At 33.4% G+C, this 22,586-nt stretch overlaps 2 protein-coding genes across 3 annotated transcripts; one reads left to right on the forward strand and one right to left on the reverse strand.

Moving 5' to 3' along the window:
* The first annotated feature begins 1,374 nt into the window (after nucleotides 1-1,374).
* On the forward strand, nucleotides 1,375-15,047 carry LOC111429490 (LIM homeobox transcription factor 1 alpha). 2 transcript variants are annotated; one of them, XM_023065414.2, is made up of 3 exons: nucleotides 1,375-1,683; nucleotides 13,177-13,875; nucleotides 14,131-15,047. In XM_023065414.2, the coding sequence occupies exons 1-3, from the start codon at nucleotides 1,596-1,598 to the stop codon at nucleotides 14,361-14,363; spliced, it is 1,020 nt and encodes a 339-aa protein (XP_022921182.1). In that variant the 5' UTR covers nucleotides 1,375-1,595; the 3' UTR covers nucleotides 14,364-15,047. The 2 variants fall into 2 exon arrangements, with proteins under 2 accessions (XP_022921182.1, XP_022921181.1); XM_023065413.2 differs by having other exon boundaries at nucleotides 1,377-1,683; nucleotides 13,177-14,016.
* Nucleotides 15,048-21,812: 6,765 nt separating this feature from the next.
* LOC111429487 (U6 snRNA-associated Sm-like protein LSm2) lies at nucleotides 21,813-22,521 on the reverse strand. Its single transcript, XM_023065411.2, has 4 exons — nucleotides 22,413-22,521; nucleotides 22,294-22,361; nucleotides 22,151-22,241; nucleotides 21,813-22,095 (listed from the first exon to the last, which is right to left on the reverse strand). Exons 1-4 carry the CDS (start codon nucleotides 22,413-22,415, stop codon nucleotides 21,970-21,972), a joined length of 288 nt encoding a protein of 95 aa, XP_022921179.1. The 5' UTR covers nucleotides 22,416-22,521; the 3' UTR covers nucleotides 21,813-21,969.
* Between the last annotated feature and the right edge of the window lie 65 nt (nucleotides 22,522-22,586).

The raw sequence follows: 22,586 nt of genomic DNA on the forward strand, positions 1-22,586 counted from the left end.
AACTAACTCGCTCGGTTGCACAATGAAAACCGCTGGATGCTGCTCTTGTCCGGAGAACCCACCACAACACATCGTAAATCGACGTGATGTCCCTGATGTTGGCCGCGAAATGAATGAATGAATGAAATTATTTTTGCATGAAACGAACGAACTGAGCGGGGTTCCGCCCTATCCGTTCCAGGGTTCGACGATTGTGCTTTGCCCACCATCGAATAGTTGATAGAGCGGAAGGATGTTTCGTTTATTTGATGGATCACCAGATCACTACCTTTTTTAACACGGAAACTCCAATGATATCGTTATTACGGTGAAGGATAATTGAAGTGGCTATTTCTCCCTATTTCCGATGGGACACTTTATAGAATTCTTTAATGTGTTTTTTTGTGGGGATATATCTTTATTTTTTTGTCACCAAAAGGGGGAAATAAACACATCTGCAGAATAAATTTATTAAGTTAAGTTTAAGTTTAAGAAAAGTTCACATCTCTTAAATAGCTCGCAAGCTTAACATTGATTGAATATCGTCACCTCTGTCTGCGTAGATAACAGGATTCCAGGCAATCTCGTCATACTCCTGCAATTGATAGCAACTTGTAAAGCGTCAATCAAATAATACACTTCTGTGCGAGTTTTACTCACACAGAGTATATGAAAAGAATTATATTTCCATCTAAAAAATCAATAGAAGATATCAATGATTAGATTAGGTAAGATTATGAAAAATATTAAATTAGCTCTAATAATTAACAAAAAGTTCAACATTGAAATATTTATTATTTTGTTTAATATAAAAAAAAGGATGGATAGGGAAAATATGATTAATAAAAATAACCAATTTTGAATTAATTAATTTTTGGTACTAATTTGTAACGAAAAAATTGTTTTAAATATCGCCGATAAAAAATATAAATCACAACAAAAAATTTTCTACATTGGTAATCCTCATCTACTTTTATTCAATTCGTAAATTTTTTGTTAAAATCAACTTTTCCATCCAGTTATCAATGCAACCCATCCGTACAAACCGACCTACTCATTTATTACAATCTCGTCAAAGAGAACCATGTTTACATGGAGACTTTTATATTAAAACATAAGAACTAATAAGAAAGGAGGAGAATAAAAAAGGAGAGGTCGTCGCTTCGGAAAAGTCCTTTGACAATAAAGAAAATTCGAAAGGCGCAAGCTCCCCACCGCCTCACCGGAAAAGCTTCGGAACACTGAAAACGAAAGCTCCGCCCACGATGCTGCGCACGATTCCGGGCGTGTCCTGTTTCGGTACTACGTTTTCGGCGGACGTCGAGCGTCGCGACGTCGATCGACGTTCAAAACGCTTACGGGGAGCTTTGAGGGTGGGGCGTTCAAACCACCACCCTAATAGCTGATATCAGTAACAATCTATACGCAAAGCTCACCGGTGCGACATATAGTAGACAGTGTGAGAGAACATTTTTGATGTGTTTTGGAAAACGTCTTTTTTGAGTTTTTCGAAAATAAATATTTTTTTTTGAAAAATATTTTCGAGCACTTTTTGTGCCGCTTAGAGTGCATTGTGTATTACAGTGTTATTTTTTTTTTTGGGAAACTTGGTGAAGATGTTGGAGTTTTATCCGAATTTGAATATCAATCCGGTTCTTTTACCGGACCATAATTTGCAAAACTCTGAAAGTCATGATAGAAATGGTAAATATTTGATTTTGATATTTAGAAATTAGAGTTTGCCGTGGTTGCTTTTTATTACCATTACTTTTGATTATTGTTTATATGTCAAATCAACTTTTAATGACTTCGTTTTGATACTGAATAATATCAGTTTTCTTATTTGCAAGCATTCAAGATTTAATGTTGACTTATTTGTAGCTTATTAATTGAATTTGAAACATAAAATATATGATTTAAAATTTTTCTATAATTAATATATGCTACAAATGCAGTACAATCATAAATAAAAATCATATTTTTATTTTAATTTGAAATTAGTAAATTTTTGATGTCAACATTTAAAATCCGTCGGAACATTTCTGTACTTTAATAATTATAACGCAAAGCGGGATAAACTATATTTTAAATTTATATTATCTTAAATAATATTATTCGAGAAATAGTTCTTGATGTGAATTAATAATTCCTATTTTAGTATTAGTTTTAAAAAGATACAATACTTACTTGACTTGACTTAAGAACCATTAATTAACTCGGCGTTTTTCAATCTGTAATCTATAAACAAATTCGTGTTCAAATTTTTTAGAAATTTTTTAAATTTAAAGAGTTTAGAAAATGGCACTGCTGCTTAACCCAGTAACGTTGTTTCCTTTAACCGTTCTCTCAATAATATCCCATACGAGTTGTCTTTCACATCAAACTGAATCTATTAAAGGGTTGGGTTGTCCTGTTTCTTTTGGGATTAGACTATTCGGAGCTGATGAATAAATACGCTGCTACTACCTTATGTCATTGCCAAGATTTCGTTATCAAAATCAAATCGGTTATCGAATATACCAGGTTATTTTCTTGCATGTCTTCATCATATGTTTAAAGCAATTGATTGAACTATTATATCAAGCTATCTTAGTTGTTCTTATATTCACCATTTTAAGAGTTACAGTAAGTTGAGGTTGGAACAAATTATCAAAATAAAATTTATAATGTTTAGGATATGGTATACTAGATATTAATGGATTGAGAAAACTCATCTAATTTCAAGGTTGTTCCACGATATACATATACCGTATTTTCTCGAATGTAATCCGCACCTTTTTTACAAATTTTATGTGCTCTAAAATCAAATGCGGATTACAATCGGGTGCGGATTAGATTCGCAGTCGTATAGTTGCAATTTGGAAAATAGCAAAATAAAATCACATTATAACAGTAACACTTTATTAAGGGTTTTAGAACGATATTTACATTTTATGTATCATTTTCTTCCCATATTACGTCATCTTCGGATCAATACGAATCAATTCGGATTATACAAAACTTCTTAAATGATGTTATAATATTGTTTTCAGGGATCGTTTTCCATGTCGCCTACACTCACTGAACAAGTTCAGAAGCTCCTTTAATTGCTCCCGGTTTTGTTAATTCTCGAGCTTGTAAATATACATATACATACACAGGTTGTAGTATGGATGTTATTCCACCAGGTATTATTATTATGACAAGAAGTCTAAACCAAGGGCAATTTAGTCTATGATTAATTAATATCCTTATTTAATAATCCTCCTGGTCTAAGACTCCATGCTTGTCTTAATCATTCCATCATCAGCTTTTCCATTATCCATCCTTTTTGTTGTGCCCTAACTAGGACGTCATTCGGGAAGTCTTTCAGATTTCAGAATGGTTTTTTTCTCAATATTACTAATGACAGTAATTTTTCCCTATCACTTGTTACTGCTAGCATCAATGTTATGCGCAATTTTTCGCAACCACTCGTTTATAAAGAAATTTCCCACACACCTCTTCTTTCCAGTGTGTAATTGGGTGGCATATCCAGATATACTACCATTTCGTTGACATTTACAGTTTGAGACAAATTGAAATTTTCTTGAAAATCATTAGGAGCTTTTGGGAAATATTAGTTCTGCGTCTCAACGATAACATCATTCGGCGCATAAATCCCACAGTCTAACCTTTGCTAGTATTAAAAATTTTTTAGTCCCTCCTTTCGTTTTTCTTGATAGAACTAGATAACTGCCTCGTCAATTTCATGAAATCGTCTCTCCTTTGGCCCGGTAAATTTTTTGCACGATGCCTCACAGTCTACAATACCTACCTGGTCTTTCCGCAACAGCCGCAACATTACTCTCATTATCAGCAAAAATTGTACCAGCTTTTCAATTTCCTTAACGCTAACTTAATAACATCTCTTTAAGCTTTGCTGTATAGAAGAACCTTTTAGATTTTTGCTACTTTTTTTTTATAATTACGCTATTATATATATAATTAAGCACACAGCATGTTCGAGCTACTACGAGGGCAGTATATGAACGGAATTCGTGCTAGGCATTACTATTTATTTTTAAAATTATATTTATTTTCCAATTTTTTCTGGCTTGGTAAATTTAAAGTCTAGTCTAATAAAAACTCGTCGTAAGCAAGGTTTCTTTAGGTGCATCAGCGTCAGTCAACACAAAAAATACATATTTATGGTTAACAACAAGCATCGCATCGTTTTGGTGTTGTCGAATTGCTCAAAGAAAGATGCGGATTACATTCGCAAACTAAATTTTTTTACCACTATGCATTTTTAAAATCGGGGTGCGGATTAGATTCGAGTGCGGATAAGATTCGAGAAAATACGGTATTCATTTAAAAGCAGTAACCGGTTTCAGAACTGTATAAAGATACAACCCACTTGATGTGATCTTTAGACGTGTTCCGCTCCTTCAAAAAATTTTGATTTATCCTCAAGACAAGCGGTTCCAACCCTTATCGGTATATTTCCCGATATAGTGATATAGAAGATAGTCTACCGATATATGACTTAATCTATCGATTTTTATGAGCTTTCTGTTTTATTCTACAATTCTAACCTATTGCAGTATACTTCTTAGAATTACGATTATATTGTGTTTTTTAGGAATGATAGTTTTAATTCTTATTCAGCGTTAAATTGTTGTATATTTTTATTGAACTAAAAGTAGAACTAACACTAGACCTAGAACTAGAAACATTCGGGTTTAGCCGTCTTAAGAGACGCACGGCTAAACACATTTGCTAATTCAAAGTGTGAAATAGTAGTTACCCATGAGTGACGTCACGAACGGGCCGTCGCGTCAAGCTGTACACCTGTTCCTGTATCAAACAACAATTTCTGACTTTATATTTAAACCTACCAATTTTTTGCCATTGATTCTGCCGATATTTGACTGACATAGGTTGGCAACGCTGCTCAAGACGTAATATGATTCTCAACATCATCTCACTTTGTGTTTGACGAAAGCCACCAGGTTGGCCGAAACATTATCGCGCTGATTTCGTTAAAAATAAATAACTTTCCTTCATCGTTTTTTTGTATTTACATCCAGTTGTAACTATCCAAACTTGATAGGTTCTTTTTTTATGAATTGTTTGAGATAAAGGTGGCCAAAAAATTATAACCAAATCATCAATAGTGAATTCGTTAAAAACAAATTTAAAAAAATTACTAGTTTAGTTTATCGATTAAAGGGCGAAATTTAAAAACTAAGCAAGTTCTTCATTATGTATTTGTTCAAAGATGCAAGATATAAGAACCCCTGTACTTGATGGTATCTAATAGCTCATATATTTTTTAATGTATTGAAGGTCAATGTCTTCATCTTTACGCCACTACATAAGTTCTTGTAAAAATCCAACATATTTTTATACATTTATTTGAGAGTTTAAAATTATGAATTATATTTTAAAATTCATCACGCACACTTTCTGTTATCATCAACTCTTTAAGTGATTTGTCAAAAAACTATTTACTAGTAGCCTTATGGGGTTCATCTCTATAATTGGGCTCATGACCGGTAATGGGTTAAAATGTTCAAGAATAAGCGCGACAAAAACGAAATGGTTTTGCTAATACATTTTAAGTAATTTATACGATTTTTGAAATGTTAGTAATTTAGGAACGGGAGGTATTATATATTTCAACATCATTCAGCGAATTCAGCGTCCATCTCTATTCAGTCAATATTTCGCTACAATGTTCTAACTATTTGAACACCTAAAAGTATGGACGCAATTTGCTAATTAATTTTTCCTCACATAACGAATTACAATCATTGCTTTGGCAGAAATATTTCGCAAACATTTGATCTTCAATAGAGAGGATTCCATAGTCGGTAGATTACCAGGTTTGTTGCCAAACGATTTCAAATCACTTGTTTATTTATAGTGATCATCGCAGGAACTCATAAGCTTCAAGAAACAGCATTCGAAATGTAATACTGGCCCACAAATAAAAAAGACTTTCAAATCAATCAAATTTTATTAACAATTTTAAAAAACATTTTTCCTTAATAGTAAGTAAAAAGTTTAAATAAGTCATCCCATATATAGTTGTACTTAAAGTAGAATGCCAAATAAAAATTCCGCATAGAAGAAAGTACTCTATTTTCAGTTAGTTTAAAATGAGTCTTTTTATATGAAATGTTTGTTTACATTAAAAATTGAATCATGGTATTTATTTCACTACATATATGAGGATTGAGGTACTACTAATCGATATTTGCCTGCATTAACATTTCAGAGCTGGTTATAATTATGTTCTTTGCCTGGGCATTACATCGAGGTCACCAAATATGTGGGATTGATTACATTACTACGTCATCATGTACGCATCACGCACAGATTAATAATTGTAAAATAATAAACAGTTGAAATTTAGTTTATGCTTTTAATTGAACACTGAAAAATAATAGTAATATAAATAGAATGATTACGAATATATATTTGATATATAAATATAATATATTATGAAAATTAATTATTAAAACGTAGATGATAAAAAAAAATTGCAGAATTTCAGATTTAATTAACTTTGGGTTAAAAAAAATTTAATGACCTGGAAAATAAATAACAATTATCTTTTATTTTTGTTATCGATTAAATATCCTCTCTCGAATTAATATCTCTTTAACGATATAAATTGTATCGTCTCGACCACAAGCACCCTAAAGAAAACAAAAAAAAAGTCGTAAGCGTGAAATATAAATAAATATAATATTAAAAAATATTTCAGCCATGATATTTAATAATATCATAGCCTTGGAAGCAAGCGACCTCGACACAAATATAAAATTGCGCGATCTTTGTGAAATAACTACAATATTAAAGGACATATGTGAGCATCACTGGGAATGAATTTAAACCCAACAAAGATACTTCCTTCGCAATATTGGGGTGTAAACACTATAATATAAAAAATATACGTGATATTATCAGTGTCGAATGCAGACTTAACAAAAATGTCTGTTTATTCCGCATATTTATAGTTAACTTCCTCATTTCGGAATTTACACATTTTTATGGATTTATACACTTTTTGTTCTTGCTTCTTATTTTATTATCATTTTGTCTTTGTTTATTTATCCATATTATTGTGGTAACGAACTAGTAATCGCTTGCTATTTAGTATCCTCTTTCAACCTTCGTGTCTAGTACATTATTTTTTGCTATAAGTGTGGATGACAGATCTTTTATTTCTACTTTCTATTTCCGTTTGGAATTGGTGGATGTCTTTGTTTAAAAAACGTATTTGTTACTATCATATTTTATATTGTGCAAAAATACAACAATCTTTCTTATTTTCTCTCCATGTTTTCCTATTACTCTGTTTCGATCTTTAATATAAATATCAATTGTATTAAAAAATGTATTAATTAACTTTAGGATTAACAAAATTTCTCTTTCAACTTAACGTTTTTTAACAGTCTCCATTGTGATGCCTTGGCCACACGTGATCTTAGCATTAAAAGATATGATTAGTGATGAATTTCAAATTAGGTCTAACAAAGGTGCCTATTTTAATTTAACGTTTCTTGAACAATTTACAATATAACGCCTCACCCGCAAGTGACCTCGGCTTAAAATTTCATGTTCTTGATATTTTTGTATAAATAACTGTTATATTGAAGAATTCTTTAAGCAAGAATTTAGGTTTAGCAAAATTTCTTTTTTAATGTAATTCAATGTCTTTTAATTATATGTAGATTGCATTTCGTAGGTTTTCGAATTTGGAAAGAAGTTGTGCAAGTAACAAATTTAAAAATTTATTTGGGTTTACAAATTCTAATCAAATTTGCTATATACAGATCATTGTCAGAATGCGATACCTGCTCCTATATTGGTTGACGTTGTTATCAGAAGTTGTTGTAGTTCTATTGAAAATCGATATCCACACTATTACAAAAGAACACAAAAAACAATACAACATTTTTTTTTCAATTGAAAAATAATATATTAGGAATCAATTCGATAAAAATTCGAGGTATATTCTATGTTATTTTTTAACGCGCAATTTTTGAGATAAATTCAATTCCAGAGAACCGTGATGCTATAAGTGATGAACAGATTAAAAATATGAATTCATTAGTTTTTGATTTACATAAGAAAAATATAATCATACAATAAATACAACAACATTTCTATCGCATATATTAAATTTAACAGCATTCAGATCCGAAAATATATTAATGGATCATATCGTTATCCTATTCAAAATCACGATCATTCGAAAAAGTACCTGAATCCGTTGGAAAATATAACCTAGAATCATTGATATTCTACAACACAAGCGTCTATACGAAAACAGAATAAAAATTAAATTAAACAACGACAAGAGAAAGGTTAAACATTAATGTAACCAAAAACACTAAACCCTAGTTTTGGGAAGAGGTTGGATATCTGACAGAACTAAAAAAGACTATGACCTGTATGTTGGTTGCTCACAAATCGAAAGAACCTACTCAACGTGTATGTACGGACAAATGTATATGTAGGTATAAAAGGAAGTTTGACAAAAATATTTTAAACAATTATACTCCACTGAAGAGACTACACATGTTAATGAATCTGCGAGCACAAGAACTACTATCCGGATAAACAGAGAATCTAAACAAAACAGAAATTGATTCAGCTATTTAACAGTGTGTTGTGCCAGTCAGAAATATTAACGAAACGGCATAATAGTATAACAACCCTATATTCAAAAAATGCAAAACACTAGCCTAGAAAATTACAAAAGAATAAGTTTTCTAAACACATCTATGAAGTTGCTTACAAGTGTAATAAAAAATAAGCGGGAAAATTTTATTACAAATACCAAAGAACAACAAGGCTTTAGAAAGAGTCGTTCAATAACGGAAGCGTCCGTTCAGCGCTATTCGTTATGAAACAATTAAAAGAAGAATTCACTGATTTCAACACAGCTGCACAGGTATGCTTTGTCGATTTGTCCGAAACATTTGACAGAGTGCGATAGGGAGATGTACTAAATGGGCCAAAAAAATGAATAATATACTACGTTGACAATATTACGATAATCGCCAACTCAGAGAATGACCTGCAAATACTACAAAAACTAAATGCATATGATATCGTAGCAAGATGAATTTTCGACAGGTAGATGTACATATCGCCAGTATTCACGATCCTGCAAAAGACCTGAGAAACTCAGGCATATGAATAGTAAAGTGCGGATGTACAAGAGCTGCATCCGCCCAATAATAACTTACGGCATTGTAATACATGAAGACACACACGAAACTAGGAGCATGTTAAGAGGAACAGAAATGAGAATGCTGAGGACAATCTCAAGAAAGATCAGAGCTGAAGAAGACAGCGCAACAAATTTTGGCACAACCACGTCAGTGAAATGTCAGATAACAGATTGCCGAAATTTGTGCTTACAAATAACCCACCCGGAACCAAACCTCTAGGCACCAAAAAGATCACCAAAGAGATAGAGAAACAGCTTCTGTCTACTTCTTAGGGTATAGTTCAGATACAGACCTTAACAAGAACAACACATACAACGGTCTAGAGGTCTAGAGAGAGGGGGAGAAGAAGAAGAAGACATTTTTATTCCCCAATGCCATGAAAGTTATAGAAAACAACAAATTCATAAATAAATACATTCCCATATCATTTTACTAATTGATGCCGTTAAACTAAACTGCAATTCGGACTGTTTGAGTGTTGAAAATGGTCATGGCTAATTATTAGATGATGTAACTTAATTAATTTTAGCTTGGTTCCTGGAAGAGTGGAAGTGTTCTCGAAAGAATAATAAGATTAATACCGAAGGTATATTTGTTTTATGCTGGTATGTTGGTATGCTGTTATAACCTCGAACAACAGTCGATTCAAAATTAATGATCATTTATGTATATTTAAGGCTATGCACAAATTTGTTCCTTTAATCAAATGTATTATAAACTCCACGTCACCATCCCTTTCGATAAAGGAGAAATCCACATATTTCTTGTCTACATCCACCCACATCAGCCTCTTGAAAAGAACATTTTCTCTAAAGCAGCACAATACAAATACGTAATAATAATAGGCGATTTCAACCTTAACCCATCTAAACACAAACAGTTTCAATCGTTCTTAGACAACTCTTATTTCAGAAAAAGACATGCAGACCCTACATTCCTGATGACAGCAAATAACGACACAACCCCGAATATATTAATCCACACTGAAAATATTACGGAAATTGTAAAAGACATAAGTCTTACAGGTGATTTATGCTTCGACCACTTGCCGATAACGTTCAAAATCTGCACAAATCAAACCCCACCAACCCATACCGAAAGATCAAAATATAACCTAACTAAATCCAGAACAACACAAATGAACTAACATCCTACAAGATTTTCACAACTCCCTTACACACGCCGCCACTCACCGAAAATAAGATACTCTCCATATATATATACACTCCCCAACTACATACTCGAAATAATTCACAACATGAGACGAATATACAGAGAGTATAAACGAACAAACAACAGAATACTAAAAAAAGTACTAAACAGAGAAAACAAAATAATTCAAAAATTAATCCAAAAATACCAACTGGATTTTTTGTATGTTTCTAACCAACGATAGATGTTGGTTAGAAACATACAAAAAAATAGAAACGGATCGCGGCAGAACATATGGCAGAAAATCAAAAAAGTGTCAAAATACAAGAAGACCAGCGACATTCCGACAATAACGTACAATAATATAGAATATAGAACAGATCAACAGAAATGTGATATACTTGCCCAACACTTTCAAAGTGCGTTCATCCCCAAACCAAACCACGATTACGACAATCATTACCAAGAATATATTAACGAATGGTACACAAGATTTCTAACTATAGCAACCCACGCGCATAACGGAATACTAGAAATAACTCAAGAAGAATATGATGAACAAATATCAAAAGGCAAAAGTTAATGCCCCGGATTGGATTTAATAACCAAAAAACTACTGAGACAACTAAACCTAGAAGTACATAACTTAATCCGTAAAATTTTCAATTTCTGCCAAACCGTATATTCCCATCAACATGGATAAAAGCTACAATTATAATAATCCCCAAACCTGGAACAAACCATTCTCTTCCACAAAGCTACCGCCCTATCACCCTACTGTCTGCAATTTGAAAAATCTACGAAAGTATTCTTAACTCCAGAATTCTTCACCTTATCAAAGACAAAACCCCTATATATTTGGCTTCAAACAGAAACAATCAACAATTCATCCACTCATTATTCTCACAAATAACATACAAGTAACGAACCTACATCACCGAAAAACCACGATCTTATTTCTTGACATAAATGAAGCCTTCGACACAGTCTGGCACCAGGGCCTTCTATACAAGATGGATAAACTAGGAATACCTACACCCTACCTGAAAATTATAGATGAATATCTTCGCGACAGGATACTGAGCATCAAAATTAATAATGCTACATCCTTCCCTTTCTCCCCTCTCCAAGGACTATTTCAAGGATCTCCAATCTCCTGTATAACGTCTACTGCTATGATATATACCCTCCAACCCATCCAGACACCAACTATATTGATCCGGATAGCTACATACTTCAGTATGCAGATGACACAACATTAATATCGCATGGAAAAACCTTCAAATAGTAATAGAATCACTCCAGACGCTATGCAACAACATATCATCATGGTTCCACAAATGGAGAGTCACTCCCCATCCGGACAAATTCAAACTATTGAACCCACATTCCAGAATCACCGATCAATTCCAGCACATTACGACAGGCACATCAATTACAAAACCTACAAACTTGGTCAAATATTTGGGCATAACCCTGGACAACAAGTTGAAATTCAAAGCACACTACAAAAAGATACAAACTTCCTCTGTTCACAAGACGAGTAAACATTTTAGATAAATAATCAAGAAAGCAGAAAGAAAATATTTACGAATTCTGACAAAAATTAGACACTCGAACAATCCACTTCACAACATAAACAATGAGGATCGACATTCAAGAATGGAAATAAAACCAATCTCAGAGAGGCATAAAATACTGAAAGAAAAATTCTCCAAAAATGCCGAGCAAGACACCCTACATCAGATGTGCAAGACTCGAACGAACGAAGAAAGTCTCTATCTGTATTATAAAGAAGGATTCTGTCGATTTCTATGGTTTATCATTTCATGCAGTCCAATCATTGCAAATGATCAAAAAGTTTCTTTATGTCTTCATTCCCAACAAAAATAAAACAAAAAAACAATTTTATTTGAGCTGAAAATCATAATCGATTTTAATTAGATGCAGTAATTTGTATACCGATGTCGTAAACTTTGCATTTCGAGATAAATTGCGAGAGATAGAAATGAAGCATTTACGACCGAGACGATGCAATTATGAGGCTGCTATAGATATATCACTGCGAATTAACGACAATGCTTTTGTATTTTTGGCAACCGCATAAAACTATAGTTCGGTAACAAACTTTACTTCGAAGTTTCATCGCCGCTTGCCTTTATATTTCGGATAACAAGTATGTTTTACTTGAACTGTAAACAGAATACACAAAACTAAATGCAAGTTAGTAGTTGGCAATATCGTTTAGCAGTTGCTAACCACCATTTAACAGTTAACATCAAATTAAAAAGAAATCCATTAAATATTTTTTAGTGCACTTCCTATTTGTTATATGTATAATATAAATAGGAAAATAGAATTGGTAACACTCAGCAAATTGACTCCTTAATAAATCATTTATGAGACTTTAATTAACCTTGCTTTCTTTTAAACATCCACCCCCTACTTCTCAAAGAAACAATAAAAATCGGCTAATTATACAGAATAAAGCTTTCCGTCATCTCAGTTCATGCGTAAATTCGCCTTTCAGTGGTTTTAATCTCAAAAGCCACCCCGCGTCCTGTCTTTTCCATCAGTCATCATACCACGCAGCCTCATTGACATTCATTATATACAGCGAGAAAACGGTTTCGTTGTCCGAAGGCTTTCCGCCAACATCGCCGTCTATTTGTTCGGCATTCATTATCCTCCCCGTAAGAGTTTCCTCTTTCCGTCGGGACGTTTAACGTTTTTCTTCCCCCTACGCACAACTGAAATCATTTCACACAATCCATTCCTAGTTTATTTATTTTATTTCGAAAGTTTTTTTAAAACGATTTCTTTTTTGCAGACGACGCCTTGATCAAATGCGAGAAAAATTATGAAATATGTGAGGGTTGCGGACAAAAAATTCACGATAGGTATTTAATGAGAGTTGCGGATTCAAGTTGGCACGAACATTGCCTTTCTTGTTGTATATGTGGAGTATTACTCAATCAAACATGTTATACAAGAAACACCAAAGTTTATTGCAAAACAGATTACGACAGAATATTTGGTATAAAATGTTCGAGATGTGGGGATCGTCTTTTACCCCACGAAATGGTTATGAGAGCACAACAACACGTTTACCATTTGCCTTGTTTCGTTTGCGTAGTATGCTGTCAACCGTTACAAAAAGGCGAGCAATTTGTTTTACGCGCTGGACAATTATTCTGCAGACAAGACTTCGAAAAAGAAATGTACCTTATGCAACAAGCAAGTTCGGGAGACGATGATATTTTAGACGAAGGAAATCGACCGCGCGACGGAAGAAGAGGTCCAAAACGACCGAGAACGATATTAACCTCGGCTCAACGGAGACAATTTAAAGCATCTTTTGAAGTCAGCCCGAAACCGTGCCGAAAAGTCCGGGAAGCTTTAGCGAAAGAAACCGGGTTAAGCGTGCGGGTGGTTCAAGTGTGGTTTCAAAACCAAAGGGCTAAAATGAAGAAGATACAAAGGAAAGCGAAACAGGACGACGGCAAAGGCACTTCAGAAAAGGAGAAGGGTGAGAAACACGACAAAGTTATTAAACAAGAATCACCGTCTAGCGAACATGGACATTACATGGGCCTCGGCAATATTGGCGACTCACATTTTCCAACCTCAACGAGACCGCTTAATCCCAATATACCATATTCTCCAGACGGTGAGTTTACATTTTGAAATGGGAATTTAAATGAAAATGTAAACTGTTTTGTTGTGTTACATTAAAATAACCATAAAATTATTTTAAAACTATCTTATTTTTATTTATTTCTAGATGCATATCCAGCACATTCAGGTGAAAGTTTCTGCAGTTCAGATATATCATTGGACGACAGTACAAATTTCGATCATTTAGACGAAGGAACATCTGATACGATGTCGATTCAAAACTTGGAACTCCAATCAACCCATCAACATAGTCACGAAACGATGTCCGCGACGGGTATAGCAAACCCCATCGATAAACTCTACCTAATGCAAAATTCTTACTTCAATTCGGAACAATGAAAGGCGGAGTTATAATCTGTCTATCTTCAGTATTTACTTTTCTAGTCAATTCCACGAAAAGAAAAAATAATAAAAAAAACTTGAACTGATTGTTTTTTCTAATGTTGAATGGAATTTAAACTCAAAAAGTTTTTTAAAATGTTGTGGATAAAAATGTGGTGTATGAAAATTTAAATGTATATATGTACACAAACTACAATTTTAGGGTATAGATTTAACGGTATTGCTCTTATAGGAGACAAAGTGCAGGCTGTTTGTTTTTTAAGACAAAGTTGTGTAATATATTAAGAACTCATTTTTAAACATATTGTATAGGCCTTAGAAACGGTCAATCTGAGGTATTAATTCTTAAATTTAGGATTAAATACAAATGCTCGGGAAATTAAAACATTCTAACTTTAAATAAAATTAACATATTTTCTCATGTTTTAAGTTGAAATGTTAGGAAGTACTTTAATTACATTATACTAAATAGTTTTTGTACATATCGTACAACTATGATTTGTTTTTAGAGCTTTTTAAATAGTTTCCCGGGACAGCTGTATATAAAACACGTGGTATCTCACAGAATAGATTATTCCAGTCGAATTATTAATTGTGATGATATATTTTGCCAAATATATAAATATATATGTACTTTTAGATTATGTATATTTTCAATAAATAAATCATATATCAATATTCTCAAGTTATTTCACATATTTACAATTTTCTGTAAATCCTTTTATTAAGTTCTGACTTCATAACAATTTAATTACGTTTGTACAATTGAAGCCTTAAAAATACGGACGTTAGTATATCAACCTAAAATAAAATATTCTTTGTTAAAGTAACGACTATGTACTTAATTCCTTGATAATAATCTACTGGAAATTACAATTTTTGACATTAAACGAAAAATTAAAAAATTCGTAATCTAAAACTGATAAAAAGTAAACTACTTTATATATTCCTTTCTGAAAAATATTAACATGCTCAAAACAGCACGTCATATTAACAGTAATAGTGAAAATAACGATTTTGAATGTGTATCCGATTCTGATAGCGAGAATGAATTATTGGAGGACACTGACGATAAAATTCAGGACCAAAGAACGAAAGTAAGAAGGAATAAATTACCGTAAACGTACATATTCGATTGAGTTTCACAGGACCAGAACCACTCAAACACTCATCGCAGTCGGTGCCGATAAATGAGGCACAGCTACCAAATCCAGCTAGCTCCTGAAAGTACTAAACATATTTTTATGCTAGATATGGATAGTTCGATTTCAACACAAGGTAGTCCTTCTCCTCCTATGACGCTGCAGCCCGCTGCCGAACCCTGACCTCCTACATCTTCATCCTCCATACTTCCCTATCTCTCGCCTCTCATTTCCAATTCCTACATCCCAGCACTTCTCTTGCATTCACATAGACTTTATCCTCCCATCTTGTCCCTGAGCCTCCCTTCGGTTTTACCCCCTGCAGTTTCCTATTTATTAACATTCTAGATGGCTTTTCTTCGTCCATTCTGTAAGTTATTGAAAGAGTTGAAAGAAAAAAGGGGTTTCCTTGCAAACCGCATAATCGGTCTATTAATGCTTGTTGCACTCATAGCTTCATATTATATCAGCATGGACTTAAGCTTGTTTTTGAAAGTATTAACTACACCTAATACAGAGTTTGACTCACAAGTGCTGCAAACATTATTTCATCTACCAAATATTGATAGGAAAGCATCGACTTAAGATAAACTGTGGTTGGCCATATAATAAATACATATGATCAACATTTAACAACCATTAAATGTGTACGGCTTTCTAATGCGTTTTCAAAATGGTGTATACAACCAATTGACAACATTGATAAAAACAACATTACGAAAAAACAATCTCTATACAACCAATTGTCAACATCTACATATAAAAATAGATGCCCAACCAAACCGAACGGGATCTGGGTACGCCAATTTTGTTTTTTCCTCAAGGAATGTAACTCAAATAAGCAGTAAAATGGAACCATTAAATTTACATACATGTAGTAATTGTAGGAGGAATTGTAGTTTACTTCTGGACGGGTCACAGGCTTTTGATAAAGGTGGCCAACTGGTTGTATTCATAAAACTGAAAGTATGGTTACCTCATCAACTGTATGTTGCGTGTATACTGCATTATGTCAGAAAAACCAAACAGGACAAGTTGTGGGGGTAAACGAATGCCTATCATCCTGTTGAAGTTAGAATCCTACGAAAATATCCTTGGATCCATCTTACACCTTTTATTTAATGTAAGTGCATAGATATGTTAATTAACATCTTTATATCTGCCTCTTATCTCTGAGCATATGAGTGGAACGATGAAGAATAAAGTAAGCAGACAGTATTTTGTGGCATCGAAAACATGTCCCGTTAAAGAGCTTTTTTTAGCCATACTATTTACAAAAGCTTTTTACAAAAATTGCACCACGGCATTCGTAAACACCATCATAGACGCCAATAACGTTAGCATCAACAATCGAATACAAAGTAATAGAAAACTTCTTGTAGGTAAAGAATATAAATATAACGAACCGATTTTTTAGGAGGCTGGATAATAAAATGTTTTACATCCATAACTCCTGAACAATTAGAAAGAAATGTTCCAAAGAGTATAAAAGCTGTCAATAATTTACTGCACATTTTGGTTATTAAATCGACAGTTAGAAAATAGCTGATTTCGTAATCCTAGGAACAGCCATTTGATTTTCAATTGATGTTACTACTTTCATGGAAAATTAGTAGTCGTCCAACGACTACCGCGCCTCATCATGCTATACGAGCAGTAGTTTATTCACGAAAATGCTGTGTGCGACCTCCAAATAAAAATTCTTTCGCGAGATAAAACAGAGACATGCTGAGGAAATTTGACCATATAATTGTTTAAAAAATTTGCTGCTACATTCAAAACGTTGCTGATCCATCATATACCAAGTTGTTCGTTCTCGACTTCTAATATAGCTTGTAACGACTTCCAATGGCGAAGGAATCTGAACACTTAGCTGCGTACATGACGTCAAACGAAACAAAATACAAGTTAAAAGTCATGACTTTTGGTATTTGAGAATGCCCCAGTTACTTTCTAAAACTGATTAAAGAAGAAGTTTCACCCAGATTCCATGGAACAGCTTCATCATCTCCTGTATTACTATCGCTAAACTTCGAAAAACTTTAAACACTTCAAGCAGACGCTAATAGCAAGGCATTGCTACGGTCCCGTACCAGAGAAAGGATAACAAAAGAAAAATTATTGGTTTTGCGCATTTTAAATAACATTTTACGGTTCACGTTTCAGCACGACAACTAGTCAGCTTTTTAATAAAACTGATTTCACTCTTTACACTCAATCTATGATTATACGTAACACCGGACGTGGTTGTCTTGCGTTCTTCGGGATAGTCTTTTTAGTTTATTAGCGAGTAACTGCTCATATAATGTAGATCCATCCAGCGATATCTGGGATTGCCGTTTGGAAGCTAGACTTTCCAAGGCATTACTTGCTTGCTTCAAATGTTCTACAGTAAACCCTCTATATAGCGAACACCGATGTAACAAAATTGTCGTTATTGCGAATCAAAATTATGTCACTAATGTCTACAACACAAGTTATATGGCACTTTTTTTATTATAACGAAATTTCATTATAATGAACTACGAACAATTATTTCACCCGTAGAATATAATTTCAATGAAAACTATTATCGTAATTGCGAACACGAAAATTTTCCTTGTCTACTCAGTCAAGACCATATTCCAGCTAGTTTTTAGTGGTTAGTTTTGGAAGTGGACGACTTCAGACTTACTTGCTTCGCGAATGTTTCGGGTTGAAGCCAAGATGAATCAAGATGTTTTTAATATTGATGAGACTGGTATTTTTTTAATCTAATGCCAAACCGTACTTTAGATTTTAAATTCAAAAAATGTTATGGGGGCACTAAAAGCAAAGAAAGAATAACAGCAGTTTTATGCTGCAATGCTAACGGAAGTGAAAAATTAAAACTATGGATAGTAGGAACATCAAAAAACCCAAGATGTTTAAATAAATTCGATCGTTCCCATTTGCCATGCCATTATATCGCTCAGAAAAATATCTGGGTAACTTCTATAGCATTTCGAGAATGGCTTCTTCGTTTTCAATGCAACATGGCAGCTCTAAACAGAAAAGTGTTGTTAACAATGGACAATTGTTCAGCACATAACGTTATCGGATTTGATTTGCTCAATGTTAACGTCGTTTATTTTGCGGTTTCCACAACAAGTGCACTGCAACCTCTTGATCAAGGCATAATTGCAGCTATGCAGAAACGATATCGTGCACGACTTGTTAGAGCAGCAATAGAATCAAAGCCAAAATGGAATATTTTACAAGCGATAAGGGCGTTGATTCGTGATGTAGCTCGTCAGTAGCTTTTTAGTTATATGCTTTACTCATTGATAGCCTGAATTTGCTGATGTAGAATGGGAAAATTATCAACAAACCTTGTCAGTTCAACTGATACAAGTTAGTTTTATTATTACATCAGAGTTGATGGTGCGATAAGGACTACAGAAGCAGTAGACATAGACTTAGCAGTAGTGAATATAGACCAAGAAACCGAAGAAAAAGAAGAAGGCGAAGAACACGATGAAGAAGAAGTTAATATAATAGCACCTTTAAGAGCTGAAGTTTTAGCCGCTCTCTATACAATCCAAAGGTAACACAAATATTATTAGTTATCCAACGATGTAATTTCATGGATTCTTTGAATAAAATTACTGAAGAATGCCTAAGACGAACAATGCCCATTCTGAGGCAAAAAATAAGTGATTATTTTCAAAAAATTTTTATTATGATATAACGTACTTATTATATTAAACTTATTACAGTCGATGCTAATACATATGTTTACGTAAAGTATATATTTTTAATTTGCTATTTTATAAACCTGTTAGTATTTTTTTCAACTTAAACAATTTAGCGACATATGCAGGCCACGCCATCTCACTCTCCACCACTAAGTGTTCTCGAGTTATATCTTTGCGCAGTAAAGCACAGCCCCGGCTACCTGCTCAGTCCATGCCATACCATACCATCAAGATACAAATACATTGACGAGTCGGAGAGCGAGTTTTTACTAGTTAGTTGCTGACAAGACCACCATTTTATCATTAATCATCGATACATCGATCAAGGTAAGCCGCAATTTGAAAATTTAATTCAAGTATTTTACAATTATTATTTTCTGTCTCCCTGAAGATGGCAGCAAATAGAAAAAGAAAATACTAAGACGAATTCCTTAATTACGGTATTACACAAATAGAAGACAATGGTACAATGAAACCACAGTGTGTTGTATGTATGAAGGTACTGACTTCAGAATCTTTCAAAAAAAGTCAATTGAAGAAACATTTAGATAATTTGCATTCACACCTGTCTTCCAAACCGCGAGAATACTTTGCAAATTTCTGTTAAAAGACAAAGGTTGAATAGCAACTTGTTTGGTACATTTGATCAGCGTTCAGCATCAAGGGCTAGCTTTGAAGTAGCCTGGTTGATTGCTCGAAATAAGAAACCATACACTATTGGTGAAGATTTGGTTAAACCAGCTGCTGTAGAAATGGCAGAGATTATGTGTGGTCAAAAAGAAGCGAAGAAACTGAATTCATTGCCCTTGCCTGCGAGAATTGTGAAAGAACGAATTTCTATATTAGCAGAAAATGTGAAGGAACAGGTTATTTTCGCATTAAAACAGGCTAAATATTTTGCTATTCAGCTTGATGAGACAACTGATTTTAGTAGCAATTCACAGCTAATGGTATATGTTCGCTACAAAGGTGCAGATAATTTTGAAGAGGAATTGCTGTTTGGTTTGGCAGAAGCAATTCTTGAACTTCGATCTAATACTGAAGCACGTATTCAATTTGAGAGTAAACCAAATCTGTCGTCTTTTTGGATGTCAAAAGCTGCAAAGGCTTTCAAAATTGCACATGAAGAGGCGGTTAAAAAATTGTTGCCATTTGGAACAACATATTTGTGCGAACAAGGTTTTTCCACTCTAATGAACATAAAAACGAAGAACAGAAATCGATTAAACGCTGAAGACTGTATTCAAATCGCTCTTACATCAAAAAGTCCCAATTTTTAAGCAATTGTATCGAACATGAAACAACATCATTTCTCCAAAACGTGAAAAAAGAATGTTTTCAATTATTCTTTTTTTTCTAATTTTTGTTTGTACCACCACTATTATTATTATTATAATTTGTTACAGTACCCAAAATTGTCAACCCTCAATTGTACCCCAATGGGTTTCAATTTGTTATATACAGTTGAGGAAAAAAAAATTCGCCCCCACAGAAAATATAAGTAAATGATAATTTTTTGTTATTTTATAATTCATATGATATTTTTCTTGTATTATTAGACGAAAAAACTAACATTGATAAATTGAATAGATGATGTTTAAATTAAATTTTTAGTTATTGTTTTCTTTTCAAAATTATCATGGGGGCTATAATATGAAAGATGCTAAAAAGAGGCGATTTCGTTTTTTTTGCTCTTCGCCATGGATAATATCAACTTACACACAAATATTTTGGGGTAATGATTAAAAAAGTTCTCCGACCGCTGCACTATAGCCTACCCATTATCATTAATTATAACAAATTAGTTCGTTATATCGCAAATACGAACATCTCATTATAACGAACGGTTTGCTTCTCTTCTTGCGTGTTCGCTATATAATAATAATAATAATAGTTTATTGGCATAAAAGAATACTACTATGCTATATCGAGGGGTTACTGTATTACACTTAATTCTTGTTTCGGGCGCAATTTTCTGTGTGTTGGTCTGGCGTCAGGGGATGTTTCCTGCTCAAGCTGAGAAATTTCAACCTCTAAAGATTCCTCAACCTGGGTTTCCTGTAAAACATAGTTACAATTTTCACACAGAACCGATACTGTATTCCAGGCGGAAGTATTTATTATTCACATGGGTGCAAAAATCCTTCTTAAGGGGGAAAACATGACGGTATGATTTTTCTCAGACAGTCAAGCCACTCTCCAGGTGTTACTGGCCGTCAAAACGGTGTCGGCTCTGATTAATGATTGTAAGAGAACTTTAAACACACTCAGGTGTGGTAACAGAGTTTCTCTAATCTGGGTCCCAGGTCACTCTGGGGTTGCTGGCAATGATATGGCAGATGAGCTAGCATGAGAGGGCTGCGCTAAAGCGTTTGTGGGGCCACTAAAGCGGTTGATATATCATTTGCAATGGCCAAACATAGGATTGGACTGTGGGCTGAAGAGAAACTTCGCCTACTATGAACCAGTTCACCTGGAATGAGACACCCTAAGTTGTTTATTAACTGCCGATTAAAGACACACCTCAACTTGTTGGGTGAATATTAGTTTCAACCATGAAAACGTCGTATTAGAAAAAAATATGTAAATATATTTTATTAAATTACTATTTTATTTCATTCCTTGAAAGTACCTTATTTTAACTTAATTAATTCCATAAATGAAAACATATTCTTATTCTAAATTAACTTAGTATTATTAATTAAGTTTAGGTTAAATCATTATAAATCAAATGTTATAACAGAACTATCTTGCTGGAACACTGCTTTCTTTCCTTGCAGCATCTTGTAACAGTTGAGTATCAACCTCATCCGCTGGTAATTGTACATATCTCACCACAGATCCACGAATGAAACAGTTTTTCACCGACAACTAAAAACATCCGTCTATTAAAAATATTTATTATACTTAAAATAGCTGTACATACCATGTGAGGGTATTTTTCAGTATCTGTAACACTTATATCAGTCAATTTGATATTTAAGTACTGATCCACGGAATGTAAAGTACCACAAATGCTATAAAAAGTAGTTATTAAACAAAATACTATATTTTTGGAGGTTAGGTTACCTTAAATCGTTTTTAAGTTCAACAACAACATCTTTTCCAACAAGCGATTTGAAAAATGAGTAGAACAACTAAAAAATAAGAAATTTATCTAAAGAGAGTTAATTTTAAATAGATCTTACCATTTTTTGTTGTTGTTAAAAACTGTTTATAACTTCAAAAATCGATACCTTAAAGAACCGGCAATATGTCATAGACTTATGTTGAAATGGAGATATTGTCCGTTTCATGATGCGATCAAAAAATTTTCGTTTAATAATTTCTACAGTTTAGTTTATAATTAATAATACATTTCA

Source organism: Onthophagus taurus, chromosome 1, assembly GCF_036711975.1.
Source record: "Onthophagus taurus isolate NC chromosome 1, IU_Otau_3.0, whole genome shotgun sequence".
Taxonomy (NCBI): domain Eukaryota; kingdom Metazoa; phylum Arthropoda; class Insecta; order Coleoptera; family Scarabaeidae; genus Onthophagus; species Onthophagus taurus.